The sequence below is a fragment of the Kwoniella shandongensis genome, chromosome 11, assembly GCF_008629635.2.
Source record: "Kwoniella shandongensis chromosome 11, complete sequence".
Taxonomy (NCBI): Eukaryota; Fungi; Basidiomycota; class Tremellomycetes; order Tremellales; family Cryptococcaceae; genus Kwoniella; species Kwoniella shandongensis.
The window spans coordinates 674,354-699,312 of NC_089297.1; the positions used below are offsets into that span (position 1 = coordinate 674,354).

The window sequence follows — 24,959 nt, forward strand, 5'->3', positions numbered from 1 at the left end:
AGTCTACTTTTCCGATCACACGATTGTACAGATCTACTCCACCGTCATCCATCTCCTTCCATTATTCGGCTATCAATCAGTCCTCCGCTCGATCAGATGATCCGCTCGGTCTGCTCGTCCATCAATGCGGGAGACTTGTGAGGAGAAGGCATAGGTCGACCCATAGCCTCTGTAACACCGGACGAAGCGAGGAATTGAGCCCATTTCGGTTCGATGAAAAGTGCCCTGTCGAGACCAGACAAGTCAGTACATCGTTCGACCGCAATCACTTGGCCGCGAGATGTCTATGCGAGAGACACGCGACACTCACGTAGCATCGGCCACTCTTTCCCCATTCAAAGTCTCCATAGTCGCACTGACAACCGCTTTCCTCCCCTTGAGCTGATCGGTTTTGGTACGGATAACGACGAATTGGTCGGCCATGCAGGGTGATCGATAGTTGATATTGAGATTAGCTGTGACACCAATACGAGAAGGGAGGTTCATGAGGGCCTGTGGAATAGAGATGTATCAATACTGATTCAGCTTTTGATAGGGAAATGAGCAAGCTTACATTTCTGCCTAGGCACTCGTCAAGAACAGTAGCGAGCAATCCACCGTGGATAATACCGTCGTGACCGCACAAAGCTCGACCGAGGTGAAGGACAGCTGTGTAAGGTATCAGGAGTCAGCGCTCCGTTCTCATCCAGTATACGGAGCTCCTGCTTCTTGTGCCAAGGCCACAGAGCAGGATAACTCGAGGACGACGGGGTCAGAGGGCAAGTGAATGATCACAGCGAGAACAAGCCACTCACCGATTGCCTCCGACTCGTCTTCCTTGGCGAACAGGACTGGAGGGACCGCCAACCTGCCAGGTCCTCGGAGCGAGCCTGCTGTTAAGGAGTTGTGCACCTTTTGCGGGTCGTATTTGTCGTATGGTCCTAAGTGATAGAAAAACAGGGGTCAGCTCAGATCTGGATCTAGGTATATCGTCACGATCTCGAAGAGCAAAGCTCCGACTCTCATCAGTCACAGCACATCTCAGCACTCTACACGTTGGAGAGCTCGTCTCCACGGCAGCATAATCCCCTCTACCAAGCGGACGGACGGTCGCTCAAGTACATCGACGACACTCACTTGTCTCGTACCACCCTTCTCCCTTATGAACCTTCTCCCGCATATCATGCACCAGATCCAGCTCTTGCAAACATCTCTCGACATCGCTCGTGTGGACTTTACCCCTCGCCGAATCCTTGTGTGGGGGAGCGGGCGCGAAACGGGGGAAAATCATGAGTACAAGTTGGGGAGGGAAGGCAGCGCCAGTTACGTATGTGAGTGGGAAGGCAATGGCGAGAGCTGCAACGTGTGAAGAGACCAGGTCAGCTGGCCAAGATCTTTGATACGAGTGGAGGACGTTGTTGGCTGGGCCGAGAGCGAGAGAGAATATGAAGAGGGAATGAGTGTGTAGTGAGGTTACACCTACCTAATCGGATTGACCATCTCTTGAACGCTCCTCTTCTCTTCACGTGTCCGTATTGATGCGTATTCGCATGTCCATGGGCATGCGCTCCCTCACCGTGCGCGACGGTATGTGTCGCAGTCGAATACCCCCTTCCATTCGGTCTTGCTAATCGCGTGACAAAGTTGGTAGAAGAAGGGTTTGATCGATGTGTTATGGTATTGAACGAATTTCTGAGTCCAGGTATGAAGCTCTGTCTGAGTGATGACATCGTGCTAGATCTTCCTGTCCTGTATAATGTCTTGCTTCTATCGATCGAGAGAGGGTCAAAATAGAGCACGGCGTCAGAGTGAGATAATCGTTGTTTGAGAGCGACAAAAAAGAAAAGAAAGAACACGGACAAAAGTGGATTGAGTTTTCCATCCCATCAACAGTGAAGTGACACGACGTACTTACAACCACCTACGGTACTTCCCCAGTTTTTACCCCGCAGATCCATCGGCTATCTACGGGCCGCGGATACCACATGTTACAACACTTGCCGTTTTCCATTCCCATTCCCCATTCCAGTAGACGACGATGCAATGAGGGGTGTAATTACATGCTTGCTGTATGCTGATACATCTAGTCTGGAGAAGTACATTGTCCACATGTAAGAGAGCGTTTAGATCTACCGGAAACCATCAACTACTCGGAAAGGAACGGTAACACTCGAAAACGAAAAGGTATTGACAATGACAATGACAATGACTATGACAAACGACAAATGTCCACATATATGTATATAACTAATTGGAACAAACCAGTGTCCTTTTATGACCTGTTGACAGGCTCGCTCAATCATCTATCCATGAGATAGAAAGAAAAACACAAACAATCACAATCAATGTCCTGTTCTGTTCTGTTTTACAGACTCCCCCTTCTGCTGATATCCTGTCCCCCTACCACACTCTTCTTCTCCAATTTGAGCGCTTTTGCTAGTCTCTTGAACATCCCACCCGTCTTCTTCACCTTTTCCTTCCTCATCGATCCGCTGTCCACACTCCCATCCGCATCTCCGTCGGATTTCGTACAACTGATCGCCACGTCGAAGCCAGAATCGCCAGCTCCCCTGATTTCGACCATGTCTCCTTCACACTCTTCCGAGATCGGTTCGCAGGATTCTAGCGACGAGGTCAAGGTAGACGAAGCGCTCGTGAGAGAGCCCATTGAGTCGGCTGAATCGGTCGAGGCGATGGATGAGTGCGAGGATGATCGTCGCATGAAGGCCGGCTTGGGAGGTGAGAGCGAAGACAATGCGAGAAGACCTTCCTCGTTCAGCTGCAGCTCACGCTTCGAAGTCTCAGCGAGCGAGGAAAGACGATCCTGATATTGAGAAGTGGAAGATCGTCGCAGGCTCTTATCCGAGTTGGTGCTTGACAGGGATGAAGTGGACACATTGGGACTACCGGAGAATAGCGAGGTCGCACTTGATCGACCTTTGAGCGATCCCAGAGACGAGCTTTGTCGTTTCGCCGCAACGGGCATGACCACTTTGCTCTTCTTCAGACCGGATCGAGAAAACTTGGGTGCCGAAGGATCAGTGAAGAGGACCTCCTCGTTCTCCTTCGTCGGGGAAAGGGGACTGGAAGGTGTCGCCGCCGCTTTCGGTGCCAGGTCCGCCCAGAGACCAGAAGCTGGACGGGCGGGTCGAGTTGATGTGCTCATTCGCTTGTTCAGGCTTCCTGTGGGTGATGTCGGTGGTGAGAGTGGAGGAGAGTAAAGACCTAATCCATCTGACGGAGTGAAATCACGATGTCCTCTCGACGCCCAAGTTCCAGATTCCGTCATCGCTCTCCTTTGCGTCGGTCTTTCTCTGTCCATCACCGAGAGTCGCTTTGACAGCTTGTCTGGAGATTGAGGGGGACTTAACAAACCGCCGGCTCCTATGAAACTCGATGCTTTCTTCAGGGGTCTCATACCACTTTTCCCCTCTGATTCATCTGAGGCAGTATCCTCATCCGCTACTTGCTGTCGTAACGGACTGGAGATCTTGACCATACTATGACGATATGAAGAGCGAGATGGCGACAATGACGGTCGAATATTGGTGGTATCTATCGGCGAGGGGGAGAAGTCGCCTGGGAACTCGGAAATGGGTGGTGGTGGGGCGGTCGTAAGGAGTCGGGCATGGTAGGATTGTCGGCGAGCTGGAGATGGCGAGGGGACGTTGACTGAACCAGGGAAGCTCATAGCGAGATGTTCACGAAGTGGCTTTGGTGTTGAGGGCTGGCAGGGGAGTGATAGGGCGTAAGCAACGAACCTATGTTATACTCAACAGGGTCTACTCACTGGTAATGAATGTCTGCCCGCTCCATCCCATCCATTCACGAACGCCTCAGCTGCCAGTTTCGTAGAAAAGCTCTTAAGGCAAGGGTCAGGGTGATCCTGTGAGCGGAGTTGCAAGATGAGACGTCAGCATGTGCGTTGCTTTGAAGATGCGATGGGGTATTAGATAGTGTTTCAACGCTGATGCGATGGGAGTCCTCCAAAGGAGGTGGAAATGCCCGAGGGGTTTCATATCCGAGCCCTCGTCACATAAATAGCAATTGAAAGAAGTTCGTCATCCGACACTCACGTAGACTTGTCTCTCTGCTTGGTGCCATTCGGTGAATACACCCGTGCGATGTCCTCTTCTGACTGCGAAGAAGAGGTATCTCTGCGGCGATCTCGACGGTCCTGCTTGAGGTACGGTAGGATGAGGTGGTAGTCGTGAGATTCGATAGGGTGATGACGGTGAGGACGATGAAGGTTCAAGAGAGAATGAGGTATCGACGAAGTTGGAAGGAGCGAATGCTGTAGATGTCGATGCCATTTTCGGATGAATGAGGAGGTTTTAGCGCGACACACGCTTTGTAGTTCAACTCGAAACAAGGTCTTAGCGTGATTCCGACTTTGTCGTAGTACTGTAGCGAACCAAACTAAGGGTAGATGGGTGTACAATAACAGCAACAGTGACCAGTCGCAGCGCAGTCTGTCCAATGAAAGCCTCCCTGGATGCGATGTCAATTGAGATGGCGAGGTCGATGCGATGACCAGAGGAACAATCGATCTATGCGTAATTATCGAAAGGTCAAGGGGGGCGCAGCTTCTTGTCGGGTGATTCCAAAGATTGGTAAGACGCGTCCTGTGCACCGAGCTCAAGGGATGGCGAGTTGAAACAAAGGTTATGAGGTTTGAGAAACGAATGAATGGGTGTTGGACCGGAAAAGATTATGCGAGTGATTGGCTACTAGATTGGTTGATTGATTGATGGAGAGACAGGAATAGAATGATGGTTGGTTATGCGTTGATGATAATGACGATGGCCAACGTCGACGTTGCGTTGCAGGGTGCGTGCTTTTACGAGGATTGATCGATTTGCAAGATTGTAGGGTTGGAGACTTGTTATGGGGTAGATCGATTGCAATGAGAGTAGGTGGGTGGGTGGGGATGGTGGAAGTACGAGGGTGAGTATCGTTATTAGCTACACGACGATCATCCTCTCCAATCTCAATAACACTGTCTGTCTGTTGGTCTGTCCGTCGGTCGGTGGGTCGGTACTAGGGTCCGTGTGCGTGCTCAGCGCCAAAATTCCAGAGAGCGTGAAACCACGCAGCTTTTTTTCTTCTTCTGATACTAGACTATACTTTTCCACTTTGCGGTTTGTACGGACCTGACCTGAGTAAGATCCACGCGCCAGACAAAGAGAGACAGGACCTGACGCTAAACATGCTTGGCCATCGTCCAGCACCATCACCACCACCACATCCTGGAAAATGACCCCTTGTAGACTTTTTCCTGTCCTTTGGGGCGTTGGCGTTCGGACATGAGCTCGAGGGTAGTCCTTTTGTCAAAATAATCAGGACCGACCCCGAAAAATGTATTATCATCATCATCATCATTATTGATGTCGTAAACCCTTTGAGCATAGATAACCCAGCATACCGTACTCGTACTCCCACAGTGTGGTATTGGTACTCTACTAAGAACCCTGATTTCGTTGCTCTCCCGCGTTTTTCATTATTATTCCTCCGTTCCTCCGTTCATGCCTAAAAAAGCTCTGTACAAGCTCAGACTCGAGGCACTATCCGGAGGTTTTTGAAACAACCGGATCCAGAAAAGTACGCCGCTCGTCCACCTTGACACCCCCGAAATAATATAAAATCGCCGATGTTACTAAAGACTTTTCGCTGCGACACAGCTTTTTAGGGAGGAGTGTGGTCTTTCGGTTTCAATCCTCGATTCTCATTCCGGACTTTCCTGAAAAAGTTATATTTGCATACTGTACATGCACGACCTGAGGCTGAGAAGTGATGCATGCCAGCGAGTTCGGCGAGGCACCACCCATTACCACACTCCTGTGCTGAACGGGGGTGCAGTATGTGATGGACGTCTCTCCAAATGTGATATACTCCCATGCCTGATCGGTTGGTAAGTAGGTGGCAGTCGCCGTTTTTGGCATGGGACCAGACGCCACGATCACTCTTTCAGAACCATCTGTGTCCGATATGCTTTTTCAGCTGACCACAGACCACACTATTTTATTCGCTGTTTCAACCCATATGAGACAATTCCTATTTGGGAGACGCTTAGTACATTCTCCAAGTCAAGACGGCCGTATTTGTCCCTGCCCCTTAACAATCAAGACGAAGTTGTGGCAGATCAAACCGTGAGCAGCTGTTCCTTACAATCAAGACTAGCTAGCTAGCTTTGCCCGTAAATTGCACTGTCATCCTGGCGTGCCAGGTTGGTGACCGTTGGCAATGCCAAGCACTATAGTGTGGAGATTGGTATGGACGTGAGCTTACCATCGTCCGGGGACACGACATCGAAGTGCAAGCATCTTGTTACTTTTGCAGGGTGCGGAGATGATGGAGCGGAGCCTCGCTTCCAGATGTGGGTGGAGCAAAGGGTCTCGAATTGGGGTTGGTGGCACTATTACCTGGGGGAAGTGAAGACAGGGCACACATCTTTCATTTCACCTGTATGCAGGGAGTCGACGTGTTGGCACACTGGGGAGGACCCACAAGACGCGATCGTGAAATGCAGTATGCATGGCGATGAGAATGATAGTCGTCCGTGATAACGCAATAATAACAAAGCGGACGAGAATGATCTCCGGATCGTCATTTACCATTACGCAAATCGTCGTCAGAGCTGGTCGTCATGAAGACGACATGACTACATGTGCTCATCTGTGTGCTTGTTATTCCAGAGGCTTCCAGTAGTGCAGCAGCGTCATGATCTCTTACGGCTGCAAAGACAGAGCCGCGAATTCGTTGGTCCCGATCACACTTCGGGTGTCTCGATTATCCCATTTCTATTCTCAGCCAAGCAGATCCATACCGCATCATCCTCTTCTTCTCAAGATCTATCTAATTATTAAGGCGAAGCGGAAGCGATTGGCCACGTCCACCATTCGTCATCCAAATTCTGGAATCGATTCCCACACTGATCTCCGCTCTCTGCTCTTTATCAAATGCGACGTACGACGATCTTTTCTGCACGTTTTCTCATGAGTATTGCTGTGCCCCCTTTATCTTATCTTTTCCCAAGTACCTAAGTCAATCTAAGGTGAGGGTGAGCCTACAGAGGGAGACCCATTGTCCGCGGATTGGCTGTACTAGTGCCCCACTGTGAGATGCAAGAGGAATACTGGACAGATAGGTCGACTTGTCATCGATCACTCAAGGTGGATAAGACCTCACTCAAAAAGGAGAGCAGGGGATGTGCTCAATGCTGAGTTTTGCCGAGTAATGCTGTCTACAAGGATGCAGATACCACAATCTACATTCCACCCTCAGCTCCTAGTTCATACGTCCACACAACTCATATGTGACGGGCGACCGAGAACGAGACAAACCAGAGCCCTGCTCCTCATAACCTGGGCTCCGGCTTGGGTTCATGCACAAATGACTAAAACACAGCTCAAGAGCATAATGCCTGACTAAACATGCGTGTTGCAAAACAAATGCCATGCGAGAACTCAATTCATCACGCATAGGTGGTAAGAAGCCTAAGCCTATCAACAACACTACATCTCCCCATCTCCAAAACGACCTTCTTAAGCAGCGTGGAGGATGGACAAGAACTCCTTGCCGGCGGCACCGGGGACGGACTTCTTGACGGAACCCTTGGACTTTCGCTCGGTTCGGAGGAGCTCCTGTCGTCGGAGGGTCTTGGCGTAAGGGTTGAGTCGGAAGAGGATAGCCTTGTTTCGGAGAGGGTTCTTCTTCTGGGTGAAGGGTCCTAATAGAGCGAGAAGAATCAGTACGAGGTCCTGGCGATCCTAAGTAGTTGCTTGACTCACGCTTCTGGACGTTCTGGCCGGCGGGTCGGACAACGGACTGGATCTCGTCAGAGTTGATGAGTCGGGTGACGTCGGAGGTGGCGATCTTGGCAATGGGGAGGCTAAACACAAGGCATCAGCATTGTCATGGGTATATATTTACTCTATGCAACTCACTTGAAGCCAGACTTCTTCTCGTAGACAGAGTCAAGAGCGGCAATGGCACCCTCGGTCCAGATGACGAATCGACCGACGTGACCACCGGGAGCGAGCTGGAGGAGGTTGAGGGACTCAACGGGGGAGGTCTCGACACCGGGGACGTTCTTGAAGGCTCGAACGATACCTTCGTCCTTGGCGTAGACGACGAGGGGACCTCGTCGCTGCCTGTGTCGCCTGTTCCTCAACTTTCCCTTACCAGCACGGAGCTTTCGGCTGTTGGAAACCTTGGCGACATCGGCGTAAGCGGCGACGGCCTTGAGGAGGTCGACGGCAGCCTTGGTCTTGGTGGTGGACTCGACGGAAGAAGAGATGACGAGGGGAACCTCCTGGATCTGCTCGATCCTGTGTCCACGGGCGAGGACAAGGGAAGGGAGAGCAGAGGCGGCAAGAGCAGAAGCAACGGCGTATCGCTTTTGGTTCTGGTTGACCTTGACGTGCCACTTCCTCCAGGTCTTGGTGGGAGCGAACATTCGACCACCTCGGCACATGTTACCGAAAGCAGCCTGACCGGATCGCTGGGTACCACCACCGCCAACACGGGGGATACGAGCGACGGCACGACCAGTACCCCAAGACTCGGCAGAGGTTTGGTGACCAGCGTTCTCAGCAACGGCGTAAGCCTGTCGACGGTTCTTGGCCATAGACTCTGAAATGGGACAAAACGATCAGCACTGCTCTTCGTGCATTTCCTCTTGCTCGCTCTCCACCCTCCTCCTCTGCGAGGTCTGGCACAGACTGTGGAAGCAGTGTTACGCCAGACCTGCATAACGCCTTCTCCATCCATATCGATTCCTCCCCCATCCTATTCTTCTCTTATGCCATCTATGTCCTTCCGTCCCTTGTCCACCCATTCCTTTCCTGCTTTTCCGAAACGAATATTAACTCACTGTGAACCTGCTGGACAACGTCGAGCCTGATGGGAGCTGTGAAGACAGCGGGGAGGGGGAGGGAGCCGGAAGACTCGCCGGTAGCGGACCAGACGGTGACGGTAGGACGAGCGGCCATTTTGCTATAACACTTGTATATTTAGTTTGATGCGTGAGATGAGGAGGATGTCGATGTGTACTACTCACAAGGTCTTTTTGTGACTTGATGGATGCAGAAGGAGAGAGGGTTGATTGTAGGTTTCAGTTGAAAAAGTGTCGAAACGCTCACTCTGTCTCTCACAATGCAGCTCTCCCACCAGATGCTGTTGCTTGGTAGCAATACATTCCCCCCTCATACTGCAGAATTCAAATTCGCACCAAAAGTGCTGGTCGGCGTTTCGTGTCAAAAATCGGAAATTTAGTTAATCCGTTGTGTGATAATGATGTGGCAGTTCTGATTCCGCTGACACGTGTACCCCGCAGTCCCCGGATTGCCTTTCAAGTGAGTCCAAGTGCCAGCGAGGCGTAGCTCAAGCGCGTCGTTAACCATAACTAGGTAGATGGTCACTGAACAGGTTCGCAGCATCTTTCGTACAAAGGTATTCGACTAGAAAGGTAGAAGAGTGCTCCTTTGTCACTCTTGTTCGGTCTTCACTCCTTCATGGTCTAGAGAACGTCATCTCGCTCCTTCATCAAAAATCACACGGGTCACATTCAACGGTCAACTTCGCCCTTCAAACGTTCTTCCTTCATCTCGCTCAGCCCATCAATCAACACGGACGAACTGATTTAAACGACTCAACTGATACAGTAGGAGCCGACTCGCTCAGATTCTGATCATCAAACTTCACCTCGATGCAAAGGTCTGGATCCCACACCACCTCTACTACCTCCTCCAATTCCGCTTCTACCGCACTACGTCGACATCTTCATCGAGAACAACCGATAGACCGAGATAGTTCGTCTTCATCACCACAGACAGATCACATCGTCGACGACCTCACCGATCCTAGACCTTGGGAGACGCGAAATCCACCCAGATCGTACGGCACCAAACGTGATTCAACCCATCAGAACTATATAGCTCGAACACCTAGTCCTGGACCCGGAGGAGATCTACCTCTGTATTCACATTCGCATTCGGACGATATGGAGTCAAGGAGGAGGTTCGCTGAGAAGGAAGCGACACTCGCTGAGAATCAGGGAGAGAAGGCGGGATTGATCAATGTCGATCTAGACGATCAAGGGAAATGGGCAAAAGGACATGGAGCAGGTCCAGGTGTAGGTGGAAGGCGAGGTCTGCCTCCAAGACAGAGAATAGGCGGTTGGGTGAGTGCACCACAACATCCCTGCCTGTTGTTGTCGTGCTTGTGCTAATTTGGTGGTGATGGGACACGCAGCAAGGAATTATGATCGAGAATGAGGAGTGGATCTGGACAGCAGTATACACTCTCCTAAGTATGATAACGAGGTACTGGAGAATCGGAGCGGCAAACTATGTTGTTTGGGACGAAGTCCGTGCGAGCTCTACTTTTCTCATCTTCTCCACGTTGCTCACTTGTCAAATTAGGCACACTTTGGTAAATTCGGAACCCACTACATCAACCGGGACTTCTACTTTGATGTTCACCCTCCACTCGGCAAGATGCTCGTCGGTCTCGCTGGTCTCCTGTCAGGCTATGGTGGAGGTTTCGAGTTCAAGTCTGGTGTTGAATACCCTCCCGACGTGCCATATACCGCGATGAGAGCTATCCTCGCAACCTTTGGTGTTGCTCTTGTCCCTCTTGCTTGGTGGACGGCGGGCGAATTGGGCTGGTCAAGATTTACAAGGCATTGGGTGACCATCTGTGTTCTTTGTGGTGAGTGAGACATCTAGACTAAGAGATACATAACGCTTACTAAGATCACTTGATTCTCTCTTGATCAGATATCGGATGGTTGTGTATCTCCAGATTCATCCTTCTCGACTCGATGCTTCTGTTCTTCACTTTCACTACGACCTTGGGTCTCGTCAAATTCCACAACCAGCGACACGAGTAAGTAGTGATGAGGTCTGGACTTTTGGGCTTGGCTGACAACTTCAACAGCGCTTTCAGTGATGACTGGTGGATTTGGCTCGTCTTCACGGGGTGGTCGATTGGTTGCGTGTGCAGCGTTAAATGGGTTGGAATGTTCATTACCGCATTGGTTGGACTGTACACCATTGAGGATCTCTGGGAAAAGTTTGGTGATCTCTCAATGCCAATCGTGAGTCCAGTGCTGCGCAGTTTCCGCGACTTTGACTGACACGGACATTCTAGCGTACCTACATCCAACATTGGATCGCTCGTATCGGCTGTCTTATCGTCCTTCCGTTCATCGTCTATGCCGCTTGTTTCAAGGCCCATTTCATGATCCTCAACCGCTCCGGCCCGGGCGATGCTCAGATGAGCAGTTTGTTCCAAGCGCACCTCAAAGGTAACGATTTTGGGGAGTCACCTCTCGAAATAGCATACGGGTCCCAAGTCACGCTCAAGAATTACGGCTACGGCGGTGGTCTCCTTCATTCACATGTTCAGACTTTCCCTGTCGGATCACTGCAGCAGCAAGTCACTTGTTACCATTACAAGGACGACAATAACAATTGGGTCATCACACCGACTTGGGTAGCTGACCCGGTCGATCCCGATGGTCCTATCCGATTCTTGAAGGATGGTGATCAGATCCGATTGGTTCACGCGCCGACCGGGAGGAACTTGCACTCTCACCCTATCGCTGCTCCAGTCACAAAGGAGAACTTTGAAGTTGCTGGTTACGGAAATGCCACAGTTGGAGACGACAACGATATTTGGGTCGTCGAAGTCGTCGACGACACACAACGATCCAAGAAACAGAACGAGGATGGGAGGATTCACGCTCTCACCACTAGGATGAGATTTAGGCACCGAGATCTGAAGTGTTACCTTCGAGCTGCGAACGCTGTCTTGCCGCAATGGGGTTTCAAGCAAGTTGAAGTGTCTTGTGACAAGGAGAACAACCCGAAAGATCTTCATACCTACTGGAATGTCGAGTCGCACTGGAACGAAAGGCGTGAGTAGCCGTGTCGATCGATTATTACAAGGTCTTTGGGCAGTCGCTGATGGAATGCTATCAATTCTCACAGTCCCGGCAGGAAACGCTAAACTATACAACTCCCCCTTCTGGCGCGACTTCGTACACCTGAACGTCGCCATGTGGACCTCCAACAACGCTCTTGTTCCCGACCCCGACAAGGAGGATATCCTCGCTTCGAAGCCCTTCGACTGGCCCTTCCTTCACTTGGGTCTCAGAATGTGTGGATGGGGAGACAACCAGATCAAATTCTACCTCCTTGGAACACCAATCATCTGGTACTTCAGTACGATTAGTCTTGCGATTGGACTAGGACTTGCTGGATGGTATGTGGCAAGGATGCAGAGGCAGTATAACGATTGGGGTAAGGGTGAATGGGAGCATTGGTTGTGGGTTGGAAAGGTCGCCTTTGGTGGTTGGGCTTTGCATTTTTGTGAGTGCAGATGAGGGAGATCCATCTGTAAAGTGCACTGACGATTACTCTAGTCCCATTCTTGATTATGGGTCGAGTAACATACCTGCACCACTACGTGAGTCTATTTCCCATATTCACTCAACTGAGTTGTAGCTACTCACTGACCATCTTCTTACCGTTGTAGCTCCCGACGCTGTATTTTGCAGTCCTAATGGCCGGTCACGTCCTCGACCATTTCTTCTTCGGATCAAAGCGTCGAACTCAGACCAACAAGGTCATCTGGTTCGCAATCTGGACCGGACTGGTCGTTCTCAGTTTCTGGTGGTTCAAAGACCTTGCACTAGGTATTTATGGACCGGTCAATGACCATTCTGGATGGAGATGGAGGTTGAGCTGGAATGTGGGTGATATGTTCCAGCGAATTAGTGATCACCGATCGACGTGCTGACTTTGATCGTGCTTCCTTCCAGATATACAACTAAGCGGACTGTCAGTGTGCAAGAGGAAGATGAGGAGGAGACAACGGGAGTAGCGGACGGAATACACCATATCCCTAGCATCGAAGATATGTGTTACATCTATTTGCATCATAGTAGTCAATGGCACGAATGAAACGTTTGCATATGTGCGATAGGGGGGGAAGGGGACCGGGGTAGAATTCTTACGCAGCATACTTGCATCGTGGTCGAGGAACATTCATGCCAGGAAGACTGGTCAGATCACGAAATCGTCGATTCACTTCACATTACAAGAGTTTGTACGGCGTGGGAGGTCGAACAAGTCCTGCATATCCAGATTTTTATTGGGAGTGGCCACTCGCCAAGACCCACATCTCATATCTATACTTCACTCCCTTTTCTTCATTTTCCTCCTGTACATCCCATCCTATCCACTCTCTCAACTCGGCCAAATTGCACCTTCTCCATCTCTTCTCTCCGCTCTTCTCGTCAATGTGATTCGTAAAGTCCTCCAAGAAGGCATCACATTGTTCGTCGAATTGCGTTGAGATGATACGTGTGAGTAGGACCCGATCAACGAGTGGGGTCGGGGAGGTGGTGAGGGAGGTGGTGTAGAGGGATGAACCGCCAATTAGGAATGTTCGGGGAGTGGACGAGGCAGGGAGAGACGAGAGAGCGGATTCGAGAGATGAGTGGGTGAAAGTGTTCGATGATGATGATCTATGATGTGAGAGGGCAGGATTAGCTACGTTCTCGTGGATCAGACACGGAGGTTATTATCGTGCGGTTCAACTAAGAAGGATCCCTCAATCCCGCTACTAGCTGAATGTTGGAGGTTCTGCCCAAGAATGGCAATCGATGCAAGAATAGGAGTCAAACGACGTGGTAGGGCAGAATCTCACTCACACATCCACCCCAGCTCTTGAGATCACAAGGTTCCTCCTCGATCTCAACGGTCTGAATTTCGGAGGGATCGATTCCCAAGTCTTTCGACCCATTATCACAGCATTTTGAAGTTCTGGATCTTCAGAAGGTTGTTCACCTGTAGTCACTATCTGGTCAAAGCGAGAGCGACAGCACGATGTCAGCGAGATTCCAGGACAAGACTAGACTACATGCGATTGGAAATTGGAGATTGTTATAGTGGCATAGCGCGAGCCCACTCACCCCGAGCAAAGTATTTCATCTCGCCAGGGAGACGCCATGGTAATCCACCATTGACTCCGATCCCATTATTCGAGGTAGCAGCGACGATGGCGGTAATCGATCGTCTCGCCGTGGGTGATGATTGAGACGCAGAGGCGGAGGCGGTCGATGACATTCTGAGGAAGAGACGTGGTACTGATCTTTGTATCATATATCAGTGTATGTTGTGGAATGTCAAAATCAAAGACACAGACGCGACTGGACATGAATTCTGAGAGATCGCAGGGCGATCGACGCGGGTCTTCACTAAATGGTAGGAGCACTTAGATTTCACCTCGCCAGGCTGATATTCCGGAACGAGCTGTGCGTCACCGCATGTTGCTGGATTGGAGGGCTATCATTCAATCTGTTCACAACACATCTTCTCTTCCTTGTTCAGCAAACTAACTCAACCACACTACACCTTCTGGCCTTCACCATGCCCGTAAGTCAGCTTTCAGATTCTAGGGTCAGCTGACGTTGCCGTTGCAGGCCTACCACTCCGTCTTCAACGATGATACCTCTGTCAGACAAGTTGGCAACACCGCCATCTTGCCTATCAACACAAAAGTCCGAGGTCCAGCACCTATAGCTGGTGAGCCAGCTTCCAGCATCAGACTTGATATTGCAGTGTGAATGATTAGCTGATACGTTGGATGTTATGTAGCCGACCCTAGTCAAGCAGATATCATTGAAGAGTCGTTGGATCTGTACGTAGGGGTCTCAAGCACACGCAAGCAGGAACTGATAACTTGTTTGGTTGTACAGATTCCGAGCTAATTGTCTCTTCCGAAACTTTGAGATCAAAGGTTAGTCCTACATCACCGGCTGCATCGTGCCCGTCCCATATCGTGCTCAAGCTCGTCTGTCATTCATCACGCCACGGTATCCTAGCTAACCCACTGTTCATCACTCCTAGGCCCCGCCGACAGACTTATGATCTATCTCATCCTCTTCATCTCCGACTGTCTCACCCGACTTGCTCCTTCACCTGGAAAACCTTCCCCTTCGTACCAAGAAGCGACCAAGGTACTTCAGACGCTCGCAGTGGATCATTTCGCGCTTCCAGGAGACGCGGGGTTCCCCTTGAATAGTCTCTATCACCCTCCTGCTTCTAGGGTTGATGCGGGTGAGTGGATGTGCCATCCTCACACTACAAACACGACATTATTGCTCTGTTGTCCCGTCTCTACTGCTGAAGACTTCGAGGCACCCTCACTAATCAACATACCGTTCACTCCTAGACCACCTCCGATCATACCTCACTCAGACCCGGACCGAACTCGCTTTGAGACTTTGTGATAGGATCTACCCTCAAGAGCAAGTACTCGGAGCAGACGGTCAACCAAGTGGTCAACTCGGACCCAGAGCAGCAAAGCCTAGCAAGTGGTGGATGTCATTCCAGAAGAGACGGTGAGTTTATGGCACGCAATCGTCATGGCTGCACAAAGCACAGCTAATGGTGGATCACCCTGTCGATCAGATTCATGGGTAGATCCCTCGGTACCGCATAAGTTTTCGACAATCACAGTTCGACCAGTGCACGTCTGCTCTTGGCTACTTTCGAGGTCGAGTGAGGGGTATGTAAGAGAAATATAAGTAGAAAGGACGATTCGCAGAAAGGATATGCAGATGATTGTAAGGAGGTGCAGCAAGACATGTAAGAGGCGAGTAGAGATGAAAGGATGGGTAATGAGCTACTCATAAAGCGTGATGGATGCTATATAGACTGCTGGGACCGCTGACTCTCGCAGTACTGATGGTTCACTCTCTTTGTCAAACTGTACTGAACATTCATTGACTTGAGAAGCAGACTTTGTGATCCCTGAAAGCAAAATTCAAGATGAACCCGACCGCTGTTAGAACCAACACCGCTGACAAGACATCTATTGTGACGACTTTGCTACCTACCCCACCTCTCAGTCCCACTCCCACATCCAACGCTGTATCCGCAGTTATCACTCCAATCGACTCGCCGATCAAGCCCAGTACGCCGAAACCGATCCGACTTCCCACTCTCCCACCTGCTGATTCACTCCAACTTTCCCTTCATACACCATTGAAAGGTCATCTCGCCTTACTTCATCCAGCGACACCCAGTCCTATCCTTTCATTCTGTGCCAAACGACTCCTCTCCCCTGATAGACCATACGGATTTGACACCCACGGTCCCACTGAAGATGGTGTAACAGGAGTTGTTCGATCGTGGGAATGGAAACCGATTCATATGTTATCGGGTGGATTCGACATTTACACCGCAGGAGTAGGTCTGGATGCGGGCAAAGAGGTGAAACAACATCAGAATAGACCGGGAAAAGAGGCAGATGAGAGGTTGGAAAAGATGTACAAGGAAGCGAGGAAGAGTTGGAAATTGTTGGAGATGAAAAGTCCGATCGGGAGTGCTTTGTAGCTTGATTCATTCACCTGTATATATGTACGTGAGTGATGAGGTCGAGATGAGAAGTGTATTTTATGCATGACTGGAATTTGTATACAGTCTCCGTATAGACGGGACGGGACGAACAGAATATACCTCACGGCCAGGAATAGATTGTTGGCTGTTGACTCGTGCCTGACGATGACGGCGGTTTTGGTTCCTCAAACTCGTCAACATACGGTATGTATGAAATATATTTTCGCAGCTCATCTTGATCACATCTATCAACTCTTTTCACTTCTTCAACCCAAAGCCGGGATTGATTCGCGCCCTCCCTGAGACATCGTCACCGACTGCTACCAATGCGTCTCATACGCGCTCACAGTTACCACCTACCAACGAGATGACACCCACATCTCATCCTCCCCCTTCCGACAGTACCCTTTCCCAGCATCTCCACAACCAACCCATACCTACCATGTCCTCAACACCTCCAGATCGAGTAGATCGGATGCGCAGTCGGTCTACCGTCTCCGAAGATCCCGAACGATTTCGTCCTCCGCGATCTCCATCACCCACACCGCCAGAAGATAATGCCCCTCCGCCAAAGGAGGAAGTGACAAAGTTGAGACTGGGAGCTCATTATGCTGGTTTGGTATTGGCTAGTATGATAGGTTGTCTGATCAGACTAGGATTAGAGGGACTGGCAGAATGTGGGTTGTTTCTTTACCGATCTCGTTAGCTGGCAGGCAGTAGCGATAGCCTGGACTGCTCTATCGTTGTCGCTCAAATCTATGTCACGACATATCACCTGCTGAAGACTGTAATATATGCTGGAAACTATGCTGATCTGTTTATTTTGTTTTCGGTACTTTAAATAGACGACGGCAAGATCATCTTCGCACTGGCATGGTCTCAGGGTGTAGGTAGCGGAATTATGGGACTCGCCCTCGCGAGGAAGAACGAGATTATAGGCATGTGAGTGGGATCGAGATCTAGCATGAACAGCCCTTCATCATACCCAGTTGGTGGACCCCGTGTCGCGCATCGCGATTACCTTCCTTTATCCACGATATGATATCCGCTGAACACTGCTGATATTGGTCTCGAACAGATATCCACCGATATATACCTTCTTGACAACTGGTATCGCTGGATCTGTAACCACTTTCTCATCCTGGATGTTGGAAGGTTATCTCGCGTTCAGCAATTTCGATAACTACAATCGAAAAGGTCTACACGACGTGAGTTTCACCTTTCTCTCCGATCACAACCATATGCTGATGGACTGACTCTTCTTTCGCAGACTGTTGATGGCGTAGCATATTCCCTTTCAACCATGGGTATTGCCATTGCCTCCCTGCATTTTGGCGAACATCTCGCATCTGTTCTTCCACCTCTACCTCGTAGTTGGCAACGACGAGACGCATCTCATTCCCAAGGTGAAGAAAAGACCTTGCCAACTACCACAAGTGCTACAACTCCATCATCTACTTCTAGTAGTAGGGATAATGATTCCACTCGCCTTCCATCGTCTAGTATTGGTCTGAGGACATTTACGAGAACAGCTACACCACTCCTCGATCTCATATTCATCTCCACCGCATTCTTGGCATATCTCCTCATTCTGATCCTGTATTACTTCGCTCCTTCTCACTCACAATGGCGTCATCCCGTCTTATTCCCTCTCTTACTCTCACCTCCTGGAGCGATACTCCGATTCTTCCTCGCAAGACTGAATGTACACAAAAGGAATATCGATCGTTTCCCACTCGGCACCTTTTTAGCAAACATGATAGCTACGCTCCTCATCTCCGGATCATACGCTGCCCAACGAAGACCTTCCGCTAGCGGGCCCGCCGGTGGGAACGTAAGGTGTAATGCGTTATATGCTATACAACATGGATTTTGTGGTTGTCTAAGTACGGTATCCACTTTCGTGGTAGAAGTTAGGACTATCAAAAGTTGGAAGTGGAAATGGTTTTATGTAGGTGGAAGTGTCGTTCTGGGTCATGTGTTTGTCTTAGCTATAGTTGGAGGAGTAGGTTGGGATAAGGGTTATGTGCCGGTGTGTAAAGGGTAATATTATATAGATGCACATAATGTAGCGATAGATGGATATCGTATGAATGGTTGTAATAACAAGCACGTAGTCAGCGTCATCCATTATCCTCCATTCGATCCGTCGATTGATCGAGGTGCAGTAGAACAGTTTGCGAACAACAATCGTTCGGATCTAACTTGATCCGAAAAGGTTGTATTCTGGTCAACGCTTATGTGCAGGCTTGTAAACGCATGTGTGGCAACAAACGACGAGGTTGTGAAGTATATGCATGGGCAGTATTGACAAGCAATCGGCAATATCCCATCTTCCGTTTTCGCCGTCTACATGTACAGCAGTAATCGAGCAGGAATATATATAATGCAGGGTGATATCACATGTGGGGATCCCTCCAAGAAGTAAGTTGTTGATTCGAGAAATGATATACTTTTCTGTACGGAACGAAATCGAACCACACCTGTCGGAGCTACGCCTAATGTCGCAGCTCATCGTCACCTGTACTGTACGCGTAGGTATCTGACGACGAGGAACCGTTGAGCGGTGCCAGAGCGGCTTTTTTGAGCTCTTCCATAGTATTTGCTTGCGTCCGTCTGGAAACATGTCCCCTGTCAGCGCCGATCCTTCCTCAGTCAAAATATCTGGTATGCGACTTACGAGAGATGCATTGTCGTGCCTACTCGGTGTAATTCGTTTATGATTGTCTCAACATCCGCTTCTAACGTTTGACATGCTGAGCCAAGATAGTCCTCATTAGCTTCTGTGTACGCTTCGATAAGCTGACTGAGCTATGATGACCTACCGATGGCATCTCCGATTTTTGCACATCTGTGCAACTCCTTGATCACAACTTTTGCTATCATACTCCACACCAGCGAGTTCTGCGCATCGACCTCATGAGGAGCCTGGAGGAGGAAGCCGTCAGCTGGCGGTCAAACTATGTTGGAGTGACACTAACCAAGGGAGGCAGGTTTCGGAATATATCGATAGATTTGCGGGCTCCGATAAGTGCTAATGTGTTCTCCGCGTCAGGCGAATTGACATCGTGCAGCAACATTTCCGTCGCAGCGAATTGATGATGCTAGAGTGATGATTGGCACGAAATTAACGATCACCCATTGACTACACAGAGTCAGGACTTGTACTCACAAGCTGAATAGTATGCGACGTAATCACAGGCTGAGTTGCACCCTCTACATTCGCATTTTCCTGTCGTTCAAGAGGAGAGATCCCGTCCACGCCCAAACTCTCCATGAACTTTTCTAATCCATATTTAACCTCGTTGTAGTCCTTCGGATTCCGGTATTTCGGTTGGTTTAACCACGCCGGCGGCGGTATCAGCTTTTGCCCATTCGTTGAGTTCAGGTTAGACGCGTATGCTGTCCAGGCCGTACTGTATTCGGAATCGTCGGCTGGTTCGAGGAACGCTAATTTCGATGCCCGCTCAAGCAGTGTCACCTGAACGACTATCAGCATCGTACGCTCGTAATTGGATCAAATCGTTATCGCTCACAGCTTTCACCCATCTGACACTGCAAGAGGAACTTCAGTCAGCTCTCGAATCTCAGAAAGTCGAATGAACGTACTATGCGGAGTCGCCTCCAGGAGGAGGATGTGCTACACCGCGATATAAATCTCGAATAGTGATATCATCATGCTGAGTCACCGATTGCTGCAGATATGCGAGTCAGCTGCCTGCTTCCACCCATGAGACCACATACCGAGGCGATGTCATCAAATGGTCTACCAAATGGCGTGGTGATGTCCTCATCCCGGATTGCAGACGGGAAACCAGTGGCAAGAGCGCCACACCTCTCGATAGCATAGACACACCAGCTGAAGAGGGTCGATCAGCAAAACACCGCGATATTGTCCAGCGGATTACTTACAAGGCGTGAACACGCTCGGCGAGCTCGATGGCGTCTTCAGGTGGAGGAAGAAGATGTTTTCGATTACGCAAGAAAGGATTCTCGGGAGGGGAATTTGGCTTGAAGGTGAGAGAATGTATTTGGTGAAGACCAGTTGAAAAGACAAGCCTACAAGAAGGGTTAGTCTCCAAAGTCGCAGCGAGATATGCTCGAACATTACCTGACGGCTAATCCTGCTATCAACCACCCCTCATGATGTCGGCCGTTGGTGTACGAGTAAGCACTAAGAAGCATGGCCGCTCGTACCGCATCAATCAAACGATCGCTATTCGGCCCAGCGGAATCGAGATATCGACATGCGGCAGAGAAAAAGTGGTGCTCCATCGCAGAAACATTGGGAGCGTTTGACATTCTTGTTGCCCACAAATACTGCAAATGACCATCAGTGCGAATGCTAAGACATAGCTTCATCATACTTACCATGGCATTCAGCAGTGCAAGACTTGGCCGCCGACGATCATTGAATGTCATCCGATATCTGAAGCGCGGAACGCTCATCTCGAAGAAAAGACGACAATGGGCCAAGAAACAGTCGAGTCTAATAACGACGTCAGCATCGAATTTGGTAATGACGGACGCTATAGCAACAAAAAGAGACTCACAGAAGATTTCTGTGATCGTCTCTCAGTCCATCCGATTCTACGCGACTCTGGAACACGGTTGATCGATTCGCAATATCGCTCGTGACCCTTCCCCCAGAAGTCCACTGAGCATTCTCCTTTGCGGTGCGCCTCTTTTTCTTCCATTCTCCTTCGTCAGCTGGTGAAGCTGCGGTTCCTTGAGGACTAAAAAGGAATTCTCCAAGCCGCTCTGTCAATCCGTCAACCGGGTCGCTTGACTCGATGTCCGACGTATATCGAAGGGCAGCAGCCTCAATAAACATAGGGGGAAGTTGTGAAGTGGAGCCAGGAGTACTACCCGACGGTGTGGAAGATGCCCCAGTCGGCGGATTGGACGGCTTCGGTGACGTTGACGCTGCGGAGGAAGAAATATGTGTGAGCTGTGCCTGCAAAGGCATGGTCGGTGTGGGTTGATTGTGTTCGTGCGGAAAAGGATAAGGTGTGGGTGTCGAATTAGGCAGAGTCATGGGCGCGACGCCAGATTGCAGTCCAAGCGCATCGTAAGGTATGACGGCAGGTGAAACGGAGGGGAAGTCACCTCCCAAAACAGGGTTGAATTGCGCGGCTTGGGGAGGCAGCGTTGAGTGATGGATAGATGGTGATGGGTCATTGGAAAGCCCAAGGTATGTTCCAGGTTCGCCAAACTGCTGGAATGTAGCACCCGTAGGTTCGTGTGGACTGACATAACTGTTCAATAAAGGTTGGTTGATATCTCCAGGGTAGGGGTTATACTCCGCCTGACTAGAGAGGACTGGAAAATTGCTTGCTGCAGGGAAAGGGATCTGGCGCAAACTTGGGTCGACATCGTTCCATAACACGTTATTTGACAGTGTATATAACGAGTTTGGGTTTGGATGCGGTACATTGGTCGGATATGAATAGTCGCCATAATTGATTTGATTGTTCGACACATCGTATGCCAATGGCTGCGAGCTGAATGCAGAAGGGACACCAGGTTCTGCACCTTGATGGACGAAGTCGGACAATTCTGCTGAAACAATGGTAAGAAAACAATGGTAAGAGCGGCAGGCCATTGGTATAGTAGTGTGTCTCACCTATCTGGTTCTCTAAAGCATGGATCTTTGCCGCCCTTACTGGCGGTTGATACTCGCAGTCTTGCTTGTATTTTACACAACTGCTACAAGCCGGTCGCTCGCCAGAACAACGCTGTGAAGCGTTAGCGAGCTGACGATGGTGGATGGAGAGAGGATGAACAGCTCACAAGCTTTCTTCGACGACAAAATTTGCAAGCCCTGATTGCCGGTGCATTAGTATGTGCGTTGGGCTGGAGTGTCATATGGAGACTCACATTCCTCTTCGCAGGGAAGTTCCGGATGGAGCGATGTGTTCTGCGGACGCCAGATTGACATTGGAGACTGAAGTCGAGATAATTGGACATGAGTACTATCCTTGGGATGGACGCATAGACGATCATGCCAACTCACAAGAGGGATGGCGAAATGAGGTGTACCCTCCATCAACTCCTTGTGGGCTGCTGCAGAAGTCAGATAGTTTCATTACAAGCGAATAAGGAGCTCTCACGCTTCGGCCGGCGGGATATTGGAGTCCACTGTTGTCATGTCAGCATCACGCTCAAAGATCAAAGCGAACCAAGATTGATATTTAGCTCACTTTGCCCAGCTCCATCCATTCCACCGTTAAACAGCAAACTCGAAGTTGAAGGCTTCCTTCCCCCAAGGTCTTCCTGAGTATATGGGTTGGAGCTCGGATCGTCCGAATCATATCCTCCTCCTGCAAGCGTGGAGCTGCTCCCGCCTAGACTGCTCTGATTTGAAGACGCATGTCTCAAGGTTCCCGCTTGATGATGTTGCAAGTAAGGGGAGGCTTGTGGAGGAGGTTGAATGACATTCGGGTTGGAGCTTGAAGCTCGAGATTGATGGGACAAAGGTATGTTCGTTTGATCCTGCTGCCAACCTGGGTTGAAACCAGTTGTGTACCAGGTCTGAGGATCGTCGTTTGATGATTGTGGTGGTGGTGGTACTGATGCCGATTGACTTCGTCGTTGTTGTTGTTGTTGTTGCCAATCGTTCTGCTGTTGCATGACTGAGTTTGATAACGGCGATCTGCGATGACGACAGATTAGACCCAATCTGTCACGCGCTTCGCTTCAGTTCGAGATTGTAACAGCCGCTGTAATTGTGTATGTCCAAGCGACGATGTATGAAGAAGTCAAAAGGGTGGATTGTGTCTTTTGGACATGAACCAGGGGAAAATGTTGGTAGGTTTGGGCATGTGATTGTAAAATTACGTTCTTTTTACATCTGGACCTTTTGTTCATTATTGTCACTTTACTCGCTCGCACCGGCATCCACTGTACGAAAATGTCCGGCCGCCGATCCTGCTTCCCTTCTCGTTACACAATCGTACGTTGATCTCTGCAATCCACCAAAACGTTATGCATGATGGTAGGTAGAGTGCAGCAAGGCAAGCCCGGTCCGACTTGTTCCTTTCGCTCATTTGAAGCTGCAATGCTGCAATCGATGCAACAGATAAACTGGGGTTCAATTTCATTATAGGTGCGGGGCAACGATAACATACACTAAGATTCCCTTAAAACGTAACTTCGCCAGAAGGACACAGAGAGAGAACAGCAGTCTAACTCTTTCCACAATAGAATCCGGATGGCTCGGAAGTGGGCCGAAAGAGCGAACATACGTATGTATGCAGCATCTTTTAACTACCTGGATTAAGGTTAATATTCTTTTGGGTGATTTCATTGAGACATTTCCAATCGTTTGGATGCACATGCATAGTGAAAGTAAATGTGCCTAATGCCTAATAGTGGATCGGTGACTGCAATCGGTACCGTACGTGCGCCCCCCCGCGATACTTTGATTTCCCATTTCCTGCAGGATTAATACTTACCTATTCCGCAGCAAACACAAATCAAGGTTTTTGGTTTCTGCCTTCGCTGACTTTTGCATATCCGCCGGGAAATGATCTGGACTCAGATCTCTTCGGATTATGATTGACAATTTGGTTCTATATCTGTCTGTCCGTCTCGGGCCCGATTGTTGTGGCAGGACAAACCTTTTTCTCTTTCTTTCCATCGACAGATAGTATCCCTCAAAAAGGGTCACATTCCGGGCCGACTGCTGATGCAAAGCGAAGTCGTTCGATCTTGACCTGTTATTCCTTCTTGTGATCAACAGAACTCACAGGTTGAGAACGGATTTCCGAGGCGTGGGAGAATCAGAGTGACCTTCGGCCACTTTGTAAGCATGTAAGAACCCTTGGCATGCGCACAGGTCCCTTTGCTGTGTAATCTGAAAGCCGGATGTCCGGGCGGACCTCGAATCGATCGCATGGTGGCGTTCGATTGTCTGTAGCTCGGCTTGAAGGGATCACCGACCAGCAGTCCAGCCGAAGGTAAACGGGCCGGAGGGGCATCCCCCCCAAGCAGTCTGTCACCAACAAGTGCAGTGGCAGGGACCTCTTCATCATGTGTAGAGGGCCCGAGTGTGTGGCGCGTGCTTGGCGTACAGACAGCAAGCGGGACCAAATATGGCACTTCCCTGGTGCACCTCCCCGCTCATCTAAAAACACTCCTTTCTGCGCGACTCGCGCGACAGTCGATGCGGTGTGACAAGGTGACAAGGTGACAAGGTCCAGTCAAAAAACAAAAAGGTCAATCCACGGTGGTGCTCGAAACCACGACCTCTTGATGACAAGGTTCCAGAGCAAGAACTCTGAGACTCGTAGTCAAGCGCACTACCACTGTGCTACGCGGACAGGGTTTTTTGCCAATGCTTTTTGGTTCAATATATTGTGTTGATCCGCATTTGGTCGTCTCGAGTCACAAAACTCGTTTGGATCATCCCTTTCATGTGCAAACACTGTGGACCAATCCCTATGCGCCAGTCCTTTGGTGGAATCAGACGACTAGCTTGTTCGAATATGTGGAAGAGAGGAGAGACGCATATCTCGGTAAAGATAGCTCCGCCACTTGCTACCAGGACCACACCCCTGGCTC

At 49.9% G+C, this 24,959-nt stretch overlaps 9 protein-coding genes across 9 annotated transcripts; 4 read left to right on the forward strand and 5 right to left on the reverse strand.

The window, feature by feature from the left end:
- Positions 1-92: 92 nt before the first annotated feature.
- CI109_106116 (uncharacterized protein) lies at positions 93-1,937 on the reverse strand (the record flags this gene model as incomplete). The annotated part of the gene is made up of 7 exons (XM_032007468.2): positions 93-225; positions 311-492; positions 554-648; positions 795-920; positions 1,117-1,335; positions 1,463-1,746; positions 1,891-1,937. 7 exons carry the CDS (start codon positions 1,935-1,937, stop codon positions 93-95), a joined length of 1,086 nt encoding a protein of 361 aa, XP_031858203.2.
- Positions 1,938-2,344: 407 nt separating this feature from the next.
- On the reverse strand, positions 2,345-4,292 carry CI109_106117 (uncharacterized protein; the record flags this gene model as incomplete). The annotated part of the gene is made up of 3 exons (XM_032007467.1): positions 2,345-3,706; positions 3,770-3,865; positions 4,056-4,292. 3 exons carry the CDS (start codon positions 4,290-4,292, stop codon positions 2,345-2,347), a joined length of 1,695 nt encoding a protein of 564 aa, XP_031858202.1.
- Positions 4,293-7,523: 3,231 nt separating this feature from the next.
- Positions 7,524-8,972, reverse strand: CI109_106118 (60S ribosomal protein uL4; the record flags this gene model as incomplete). The annotated part of the gene is made up of 4 exons (XM_032007466.1): positions 7,524-7,708; positions 7,770-7,870; positions 7,926-8,613; positions 8,855-8,972. 4 exons carry the CDS (start codon positions 8,970-8,972, stop codon positions 7,524-7,526), a joined length of 1,092 nt encoding a protein of 363 aa, XP_031858201.1.
- Positions 8,973-9,688: 716 nt separating this feature from the next.
- On the forward strand, positions 9,689-12,786 carry CI109_106119 (uncharacterized protein; the record flags this gene model as incomplete). The annotated part of the gene is made up of 9 exons (XM_032007465.2): positions 9,689-10,162; positions 10,234-10,347; positions 10,404-10,692; positions 10,761-10,869; positions 10,921-11,080; positions 11,134-11,902; positions 11,976-12,356; positions 12,410-12,453; positions 12,523-12,786. The coding sequence occupies 9 exons, from the start codon at positions 9,689-9,691 to the stop codon at positions 12,784-12,786; spliced, it is 2,604 nt and encodes an 867-aa protein (XP_031858200.2).
- Positions 12,787-13,137: 351 nt separating this feature from the next.
- CI109_106120 (uncharacterized protein) lies at positions 13,138-14,117 on the reverse strand (the record flags this gene model as incomplete). The annotated part of the gene is made up of 3 exons (XM_032004884.1): positions 13,138-13,516; positions 13,703-13,847; positions 13,964-14,117. The coding sequence occupies 3 exons, from the start codon at positions 14,115-14,117 to the stop codon at positions 13,138-13,140; spliced, it is 678 nt and encodes a 225-aa protein (XP_031860683.1).
- A 303-nt stretch (positions 14,118-14,420) lies between these two features.
- CI109_106121 (uncharacterized protein) lies at positions 14,421-15,495 on the forward strand (the record flags this gene model as incomplete). Its single annotated transcript, XM_032004885.1, has 7 exons — positions 14,421-14,426; positions 14,474-14,576; positions 14,649-14,691; positions 14,750-14,790; positions 14,901-15,110; positions 15,226-15,394; positions 15,465-15,495. 7 exons carry the CDS (start codon positions 14,421-14,423, stop codon positions 15,493-15,495), a joined length of 603 nt encoding a protein of 200 aa, XP_031860684.1.
- A 329-nt stretch (positions 15,496-15,824) lies between these two features.
- CI109_106122 (uncharacterized protein) lies at positions 15,825-16,391 on the forward strand (the record flags this gene model as incomplete). The annotated part of the gene is made up of 1 exon (XM_032004886.1): positions 15,825-16,391. The coding sequence occupies one exon, from the start codon at positions 15,825-15,827 to the stop codon at positions 16,389-16,391; it is 567 nt and encodes a 188-aa protein (XP_031860685.1).
- Positions 16,392-16,559: 168 nt separating this feature from the next.
- On the forward strand, positions 16,560-18,441 carry CI109_106123 (uncharacterized protein; the record flags this gene model as incomplete). Its single annotated transcript, XM_032004887.2, has 5 exons — positions 16,560-16,598; positions 16,672-17,071; positions 17,240-17,336; positions 17,473-17,602; positions 17,665-18,441. 5 exons carry the CDS (start codon positions 16,560-16,562, stop codon positions 18,439-18,441), a joined length of 1,443 nt encoding a protein of 480 aa, XP_031860686.2.
- A 451-nt stretch (positions 18,442-18,892) lies between these two features.
- Positions 18,893-23,027, reverse strand: CI109_106124 (uncharacterized protein; the record flags this gene model as incomplete). The annotated part of the gene is made up of 15 exons (XM_065967775.1): positions 18,893-19,010; positions 19,075-19,150; positions 19,220-19,322; positions 19,376-19,498; positions 19,567-19,875; positions 19,931-19,949; positions 20,004-20,089; positions 20,139-20,253; positions 20,307-20,453; positions 20,506-20,714; positions 20,766-20,883; positions 20,948-21,956; positions 22,275-22,341; positions 22,411-22,460; positions 22,598-23,027. The coding sequence occupies 15 exons, from the start codon at positions 23,025-23,027 to the stop codon at positions 18,893-18,895; spliced, it is 2,979 nt and encodes a 992-aa protein (XP_065823847.1).
- Between the last annotated feature and the right edge of the window lie 1,932 nt (positions 23,028-24,959).